This window comes from Urocitellus parryii, chromosome X (genome assembly GCF_045843805.1).
Source record: "Urocitellus parryii isolate mUroPar1 chromosome X, mUroPar1.hap1, whole genome shotgun sequence".
In the NCBI taxonomy this organism is placed as follows: domain Eukaryota; kingdom Metazoa; phylum Chordata; class Mammalia; order Rodentia; family Sciuridae; genus Urocitellus; species Urocitellus parryii.
This window is the reverse complement of record NC_135547.1, coordinates 130,457,333-130,467,152: the sequence shown is the minus strand read 5'-3', so window position 1 is coordinate 130,467,152 and position 9,820 is coordinate 130,457,333. Positions and strand designations below refer to the sequence as shown.

Genomic DNA, 9,820 nt, shown 5'->3' with positions numbered 1-9,820 from the left:
GATCTCACTACATTTTTTAGGGCTTCACAAAGTTGCTGAGGCTGGCTTTGAATTTAGCAGTCCTCCTGACCCAATCTCTCAAACTGCTGGGATTATAGTTGTGCCCCACTATGCATGCCTGACAAGAACTTTTGAAAAGGAAGTTATGCATGAATAAATTAACCAAGTGCAGTGGTAGGATCATCAGATGGGTGGCTACAGTAAAAAAGGGGAAATTTCTTCTGTAGGTCCGTTATTACATTGTTAGGTTTGGAAGATGGTGGTTATATGTCCGGTAAGGTTAGTAATATATTCTGTGAAGTTCATTTGTTTGGAGAATTTTTTGACTAATACAGAAATTAAGGTAATTGGCTTTGAAAGAGCTTTAGAGAGGCCAAGATAATTGTTGCCAATGATGCAGAACCCTGTCTTATACCTCATGGTGGTCTAGTTCCCCAAAGTCCGGTGCTCTAAAGGTTCTTTGATATCGAGCAAGTTCATAGAGAACTTCAGTTCACACCTGCCTAAATTCTGTTTTTTGTTGTTGTTTTTCATGTTGTTGTTGTTTTATATCTTCCTACGGTGTAGACACCAAATCTGATTTTCTCAGCCAGGTTTTCTTTGGACACCTCAGAGAGTCCTATGTTCTCAGCCACTATCCATTCCTGGGGCTGCCACCATGTGCCCACAGCTGTCCTGTGCCCTGCATGGTAAAAGGAATTTCAGGCCCTGGGTCAGCTCCTCTTAGAGGACAGCCTAAGTTGTGAGGTACAGCCTCTTGGGGGATCAGCTGAGGTCTTGGGGCTAAGGAATGTCCCGGAACAAGCCTCATCTAGACCACTGACTTTTTGGAACCTTGTTTTCCCCAAGCCATGTTCCCATTCTTTGGAGAAAGTTGGACAGTCAGCCTGTGGATGCTGGTGCTGAGGGGCCAGGTCAGCTGTGACTCCTGCCCTTTCAGTCTCTCACAGTGTGAAGGAGCAAAACCTCTCCCAGAGCATAAGGACCACCCACCCCAGTGCAGAGCTGTGCAAACCTGAAAAGCCTCATAGACTGGAATCATGGTCCAGGTCCATGGGAGAGTTATCCTGGAGGCTTTCAGTGAGCAAGACCTGGAGGGTGCATGTCCCTGCTTTCAGGGACCTTCCCTGCCCCTTGAGCCTGACACATGTGTGCTCCCTCAGCACCAAAGCTTTCTGTGTATCACTTTGAAATGATGTGCTCACTTATCTGAGGCCCAGGTTAATTTATTCAGAGCCATATGGGGTGGACTATTATTAAGAGGCAAGAAAGAATTGGATTTTAAAGTCTAGTTATATTTTCATTGTCAAAATTCCCAATTTACAGCCAGGTACACTGGGGCACAACTGTGATCCTTCCTGCTCCAGGGACTAAGACAGGAGTGTTGCAAATTTGAGGACAGCCTTAGCAACTTAGCTGGGACTTCTGCAACCTGCTGAGACTGCATCTCAAAGTAAAATATAAAAATGACTGGGGATGTGGATCAGTAGTAAAATGTCTCTGGGTTTTATTTTGGGGGGTAGAAAAAAAATGAACACACCTAATTACCTAATTTACCATTTGCTACCCCTGAGTTTATATAGAACATTTCTAAGATTCAGTCTTGTCTTTTCAGTGGTTTCAAATTGAACTGCAGTCCTAGATTCCAAAATCCCACATAAGATACAGAGAAACTCTGTCTTGCATTATTGCTGATGATTTTGAGTCCAATTCTACAAAAATAGTAGTGGATAAATTTATGAATGTGGTTTCATGAAAACTAGTATCTGTGCTTCACAAGGTGATGAATTGAACAAAGGGTGACAGTTTTTCACTGTCCTTGTCTGGCCTTGGCAGGTTCATGGATTTTTTGGTATCAGGAATGGAGCCCAGAGGTGCTTAACCAACCCCTTTTAGATTCTTTGTTTTGGTACAGAATCTTGCTGCATTGCCTAGTGCCTCAGACTCCTGAACCTCTAGATACAGGTGTGCACCATCACTCCCATCTTCAATGTAATTTTTTTAAATTGATTTTTTAGTTTTCGGTTTTTATAACATCTTTATTTTATTTTTATGTGCTCCTGAGGCTCGAACCCAGCGCCCTGTGCATGCGAGGCGCGTGTGCTACTACTTGAGCCACATCCCCAGCCCCATTCACCACTGAGCACGTACTCAGCCCTTCTTCTTATGTATTTATTTTTTCATATATATGTACAGTTATGGATGGACAGAATACCTTTATTTTGTTTATTTTTCTGTGGTGCTGAGGATTATACCCAGTGCCTCACACATGCTACCACGTGCTCTGCCACTCAGTTACAGTCCCAATCCCCCCTTTTTATTCTTGATGAAGACAGTGTCACTAAATTTCTGAGTATCTTGCTAAGTTGCTGAGACTGGCCTCCAACTTGCCATTTCTCTGCCTTAACCTCCCTAGTGGCTGAAATTACAGGTGCACACTACCACACCAGCAGTTGGAATGTCTTTTTTAAAAAAAAAATTATTTGTAGTTGGACACAATACCTTTATTTTAGTTATTCATTTATATGTGGTGCTGAGGATTGAACCCAAGGTCTTGCACGTGCAAGTAGAGTGCTCTACCACTGAGCCACATCCCCAGACCCTGGAATGACTTTTGAAGGTTTATCATCCAATTTATTTCCAGATGGAAATAGTATTGAAAATCAGTTTCCCTGCTTTTGTTCATAGTTTTGAAATTTGTACGTATGACTCTTTCCTTTATTCTTGCATTATTATAAAAATGGCATTAGCATATACTGTTATTTCTTATGTATATATGTGTAAAATTTCATAGCTTGGTAGTTTATTTACTCTTTATTAGTTAGACTTTATTTTTCAGAGCAATTTTTGGCTTATATAGTTTATTAGTCAGTTTTCTATAGAGGAACAGCATCAAGAGGAAGTTTGATTATAAAAGGGGACTTATTAGATTGGCCTACTTGACCCAAAGCTGGATGTCCACAGTGGCCATCTGCAGCTGGAAAGTTTTTGGAGTAGTTGCTGCAGAGTCCAAGAGGCTGAAGTGTCAGAACAAGAGGGATCAATGATGCTGCCCTAGTCCAGACCAAAAGTTCTGGAAACTCCCTGGAGAATCACTGGCAGAGTTCACATTGGGAGAGTGAACAAGGGAGTGTCTGATACCCTCAGGCCATTGCAGTAGCAAACAAGAACCTATTGGAGAAGAAAGGAGCTTGCTCTGCTGCTGCTTCCTTCTTCTTTGAACTTTTGTTCCACCTAAGACACAGTCCTATTGGATGGTGCTGCCTACCTTAAAAAGGTTTGCCAGTTTGGCTCACTATCCCACATGCCAATCATTTGTAGACACACCCTTATGGACACACACAAAATCTCATTAATTATCAGTATCTTTTAATCCAATCAGGATGACAATTAAATGTGTCATTACTCATAGTATGGAATACCCCTTCTCTCCAGCCGATAGTCTCCACTGTTCTGAAAATATTGCATTGGTGTAGAGTGTTTGTTAGCTACTAAACCAGTGTTGAACCTTTGATGAAGAGAATGGATGAAGCAACATGTTATGATAAGCCAAAGTTCATCATTTACCTTAGGGTTCCTCCTGGAATCATGTGAACACCATGCATGTTGAGTACAGGTTTCTCATGGTGTCAATCTCTCCTGGCCTCCACTATACATTTGGTGGCATATTTTAGATCTCAGTGACCTTTAAGGATGTGGCTGTGAACTTCACCCAGGAGGAGTGGGCTTTGCTGGATCCTTCCCAGAAGAACCTTTACAGAGATGTGATGCTGGAAGTCCTCAGAAACCTGGCTTCTATAGGTAATAATGATCTTTTTTTAAAATTAATCAAATAGAGAACTCATGTTTATTTTGGTCATTTATGTAGAAGGTGAAAAGGGAATCCGTTTTTGAATTATTGCAGCATTAAGAGCATGTATCATTTGGCAAAGCATTGTTAGCTCCTAAATATTCATAAAGATTGTTCTGTTCTCTCATATTAGGAAACAGGTGGGAAGACAAGACCACTGAAGTTCAGATTGAAAACTCTGGGAGCAATGTAAGGTACTGTCCTCACAAGAAGAGTCCATGAGGGGGTCTGAGAACTGTCATGTAATATTTAAAGGAAACCAACGAAAGAAGTATGCATAATTTGAGAAGTATTTATTCTTATAGTGCTTTTCACCTGAAGTATATACTTAGCTGTAACAGATATTCCGTCTTTTCAAAGTATTTGACATGCAAAAAGTATATGAAATCGCATATGTGAATATCACTATTTGGATAATAGCCATAGAGAAGCTGTGTTGAAAAGGATAGTTTGCTTTCAATCTCCTTATTTTTAAGCAAGTTGAACAAGTCAGAAAACCTATCCTTTACCTGATGTTGGTAGTAATGTAAAGATCTATCAATACATAGAAAATTGTGAATGAATCAAGCATTGATTATGTGCTGGTCACTTCTTCTTCCTTAAAGAAGTCATATGGTAAACTCAAAGGCACAAAATAATGTGGGAAAACCTTCAAATCGATTCCAATTCTTAATTGAACAAAGAAAAATTTTAATAGAGTAAATCCATGTGACTTCATTATGTTTGCAAAAGACTTCATATGACCTTCATTCCTTGATAGGCAGATCACATCATACTCTGGACACAAATACTGCAAGCATGAGGAACGTGAAGAGAAGCCATGTGAATTTAAACAATATAAGACATCTCTGGTTTCTCCCAAAAATGTTCACACACAAATGTTAATACAAACTGGAGATGGACCTTTTAAATGTACAGTACGTGGGAAAGTCATCCATCATTCCAGTGACATTCAAAGGCATAAAGATACTCATACTGGGTGGCAACCCTATGAATATCAACAATGCAGTGAAGCCGCGTCTTCTCCCATGGGTGTTCCAAGACACATGAGAACACACAGTGAACGTAAACGTTTTCAATGTGAGGTATGTGGGAAAGCCTTTTGTTTCTCCTCTTTATTAAGAAGACATGAAAGAACTCATGCTGGAGAGAAAGTGTATGAATGTAAACGAGGTGGTCAGACCTGTATTTCATACACAAGTCTTCAAAGGCACAGGATCACACACATGGGGAATGAAGGTTTCAAATGTAAGGTATGTGGGAAAGACTTTGCTTATCCCAGTTTACTTAGAATCCATCAGAGAATGCACACTGGAGAGAAGCCCTATAAATGTAAGCAGTGTGGCAAAGCCTTCACTCAGTCCTCTGGCCTTCACTCACATGAAAAAATTCATACTGGAGAGAAGCCCTATGCATGTAAGCAGTGTGGCAAAGCCTTCACTCAGTCCACTAACCTTCACACACATGAAAAAACTCATACTGGAGAGAAGCCCTATGCATGTAAGCAGTGTGGCAAAGCCTTTGCTAAGTCCAGATACCTTCACAGACATGGAAGAACACATATTGGAGAGAAGCCCTATGAATGTAAGCACTGTGGCAAAGCCTTTGCTACATTCAGTTACCTTCAGTCACATGAAAAAACTCATACTGGGGAGAAGCCATATAAATGTGAGCTGTGTGGAAAAGCCTTTTCTACATCTAGTAACCTTCAAATTCATGGAAGAAGACATACTAGAGAGAAATGCTCTGAATGTCAACAATGTGGAAAAGTCTTCACTACTGCCTCTGGCCTTCAGATACATGAACGAACTCATACTGGAGAGAAGCCCTATGAATGTAAGCAGTGTGGGAAAGCCTTCACTCAGTCCTCTAGCCTTCACCTACATGAGAAAACTCATACTGGAGCGAAGCCCTATGATTGTAAGCAGTGTGGCAAAGCCTTTGCTACGTCCAGTTACCTTCAGATTCATGGAAGAAAACACTCTGGAGAGAAGCCATATGAATGTAAGCACTGTGGCAAAGCCTTTGCTACATCCAGTCACCTTCACTCACATGAAAAAACTCATACTGGACAGAAGCCTTATGAATGTAAGCAGTGTGGCAAAGCCTTTTCTAGATCCAGTTACCTTCAGATTCATGGAAGAATGCACAGTGGAGAGAAGCCCTATGCATGTAAGCAGTGTGGCAAAGCCTTCACTCAGTCCACTAACCTTCACACACATGAAAAAACTCATACTGGAGAGAAGCCCTATGCATGTAAGCAGTGTGGCAAAGCCTTTGCTACGTCCAGTTCTCTTCAGATTCATGGAAGAATGCATACTGGAGAAAAGCCCTATGAATGTAAGCACTGTGGCAAAGCCTTTGCTACATTCAGTTACCTTCAGTCACATGAAAAAACTCATACTGGGGAGAAGCCATGTAAATGTGAGCAGTGTGGAAAAGCCTTTTCTACATCTAGTAACCTTCAAATTCATGGAAGAAGACATATTAGAGAGAAATGCTCTGAATGTCAACAATGTGGAAAAGTCTTCACTACTGCCTCTGGCCTTCAGATACATGAACGAACTCATACTGGAGAGAAGCCCTATGAATGTAAGCAGTGTGGGAAAGCCTTCACTCAGTCCTCTAGCCTTCACTTACATGAGAAAACTCATACTGGAGCGAAGCCCTATGATTGTAAGCAGTGTGGCAAAGCCTTTGCTACGTCCAGTTACCTTCAGATTCATGGAAGAATGCACACTGGAGAGAAGCCATATGAATGTAAGCACTGTGGCAAAGCCTTTGCTACATCCAGTCACCTTCACTCACATGAAAAAACTCATACTGGACAGAAGCCTTATGAATGTAAGCAGTGTGGCAAAGCCTTTTCTAGATCCAGTTACCTTCAGATTCATGGAAGAATGCACACTGGAGAGAAGCCTTATGAATGTAAGCAGTGTGGCAAAGCCTTTGCTGCATCCCCTACGCTTCACAAACATGAAAGAATACATACCAGAGAAAAGCGCTATGAATAACAACAATGTGGAAAAGCTTTTCCCACATCCTCTCTGCTTCACACACGTGAAAGAACAGATACTGCAGAGAAATCATATTCATGAGAACAATTGGTAAACTTTTCTGTTATTACTGTTTCACTCATATACATGTAGGAAGTTACTGGAGAAAAATCCTTTGAATGTAAAACCTGGTAAATCAATATTTCATGTCATTCTCAAAGACAAGAATGTACTCACACTGCTGAAAATGTGTGTGTGTGTGTGTGAGAGAGAGACAGAGAGAGAGAGAGAATGGGAATTTATTCTGGTTGTGCTCTACCACTTAGCTACATTCCAGTTAATTTTTATTTTGAGACAGAGACTTGCTGCATTTTTAGGGTCTTCCAAAGGTGCTGAGGCTAGCCTCCAACATTGATCCTTCAGAATCAGCCTCTCAAGTCTCAGGAATTAAAGGCATACACCACCACTTCCAACTGAGTAACTCTTTAAATGTATAAAAATATCACAAATCATTCCATTTTCTCTATTGCCTTCAATGGCATTTCATTCTCATTGAAAAATAAACCCTCTGAATGTAAGCAGTGTGGCAACACCATTGCTCCATCCCATCAGCTCCAAGGCTTTACCGAACCCTGGTGTAAGTGTCCGGTAAAGCCTTGGAGAAAGAGACCACCAAGAGACCACTCATGCAATTGGCAGAAGGGGATTTATTGATTCAGCATGCTGGGGCTCCATGCCCACTCTGGAAGAGGGAAAGACCCAGAACCTAGGGCAAGGGTTGAGCAGTGCTTAAGTACACTTTTTGGGGAGAGTGGGGACTATACACATCATAGTCTCCTTTAACCAATCACCATACACCCGCGGGAAAATCAAACAATAATTCTTAGACTTGATTAGTACATTCATTGGAGGGAACAGGCTGGGCGGGGGTGATTGGTCACTCCTAACCGGGGTACACATTCAAACTGATTGGTTTTGGGCCTTGAATGCCTATGTGCCGGGCTACTCAGGGTCCTAAGTTATTAAACAACCAGAAGATCAGGAGGAATATTTACTGGGAAGTTCGGATATTGTCCTAACAGCTCCAGGAATTTAACCCAGGCTTTGCAGTTTAGAAGCAGGTTTACAATGCCTGGTCCTTTACATTTTAACTCAGGCTTTGCAGCTTAGAAACTTTACCCTTTCACTGGCACTGTTGAACCACAACACAAGAAAAAGAACACAGACTCCAATTTTGAATCAAACTTAATCAAAATTTTATTTATGTACCCAGGAGCTGGCCATGTCTGTCCTCAAACCCCAGGCTAAAGATACTCCAGCTGTCTCAGAACACATTTGTTTTAAATCAAACAACAACTCTTTTTTTAGACAGAGGGAGAGAGAGACAGAGAATTTTTAATATTTAATTTTCATTTTCGGCAGACACAACATTTTTTTTTTGTATGTGGTGCTGAGCATCTTTTTTGTATGTGGTGCTCACGCATGCCAGGCGAGCGAGCTACTGTGTGAGCCACATCCCCAGCCCTCGGAACACATTTTCATAACACAAAAGTTTGCAAAGAGGGGTGTCTTGAGAACTTACAGACACCAGGATTTGGATAAGCATAATACAAAGGCAGGTAGTAGGTTAATGAACTACATGGCTTAACATTTCAAGGTAGGGAATAAATTCAGATCCCAACATTAGAATGTATGAGGTACCACTGAGCTTTCAGAGAGGGTTGTTATCTGGTCAGGGAGGGCCAAGTATGGGTGACTTCAAGGCATGGGCAGGCATTCCAAGCAAGTTTAAAGATTGCAGTAATTTATACTAAAACAAAAATTAGTTTTCATGAGTTTTGGATGCGATGGCTCCCAATCTTAAGGAATTAGGCTGGTTTTCAGAGTTATATTCTCAAACCCACTATATTTATGCTCCCACCCACTTCTTTTTACCACAATAGAAAAAGGGCTGGGGATGGAGCTCAGGGATTCTGTACCCCTGCCATGGATTCAATGCCCAGCAGAGGTGGGGGGGGAGAGCACCTAGAGTTGAGTTCTCAGCCCTAGACCGGTATGTGGCTACTATTCCACACTTGAGGGATTATGACTGTTTATATATAAGGCCCCCTCCCCATGGTCATTGGGAATGTTGCTGGGTAGACTGAATTTGGGCCAGGACACAAGATATGAAAGACTTCACCAATTCAAGCTAAGAGTAAAAATAAAGTTGTATTCACTTTCTGGGAAGGGGCAGATACTGAAGCCAGAAATAGACAGGCAGTCACTACAGACAGGTAAATGGAGTCAGGTCTGATCAAGGAGGCCAATGTTGAGAGAGTCTGGCAAGTTGCAGACTGTCCCCTGACGGATAGAAATGTTAATCCCTTCAGAGCCCTTGCTCCACCCTCATCAAGGACCTGCCCTAGCTCCTTCCTGTTGCTAAGGTAGCCTGCCCCAGGAATTTCCCCTCCCTACAGGCAGCTTTAAGGGTGTTAATGTGTCCTTAGCTGCTGCATCCTGCCCTTCCCTCTTCATCCCCCTTGTTTGTCACCTTTGTACCATCTCACCAAGCATTCCTGGGTCTATTCACCCAGGAAGGAAGGAGAAAGATAAGGGGGAAAGGCATGGAGAACACAGGAAGCCTAGGACTCATAGAAAGGCTGAACACCTTGCTTCTGGGAATACCAGGATACCACCTATGGCCCACTTCTCCCTCCTGGGGAGAAGTCTATGTTACTCCTTTAAAAATAAACCCTGCTTTGTGTGCTTGCCTGGGCTTGCTTCTCTAATGTTCAAACTTCAACATGTGAGGGAGCAGAACTCCTCACCAGTAACTGTAAAGGTAAAATTTCCAAGCTGATTTTAAGCTGCAGAGCCTGAGTTAAAGTGTAAAAGACCAGGCATCCTAAAGTTTCCAAAGTGCAGAGATTGGGTTAAAAAGTAAAAGACTAGGTATTGTTAGAGTCCCTCTGCTACCCCCAAAACCTGTAAT

General features: G+C 41.9%; 1 protein-coding gene across 1 annotated transcript; it reads left to right on the top strand.

The window, feature by feature from the left end:
* Nucleotides 1–256: 256 nt before the first annotated feature.
* Nucleotides 257–6,884, top strand: LOC144250743 (uncharacterized). Its single transcript, XM_077793695.1, has 6 exons — nt 257–274; nt 3,675–3,801; nt 3,984–4,044; nt 5,142–5,386; nt 5,639–6,322; nt 6,407–6,884. The coding sequence occupies exons 1-6, from the start codon at nt 257–259 to the stop codon at nt 6,862–6,864; spliced, it is 1,593 nt and encodes a 530-aa protein (XP_077649821.1). The 3' UTR covers nt 6,865–6,884.
* The last annotated feature ends 2,936 nt before the right edge of the window (nt 6,885–9,820 follow it).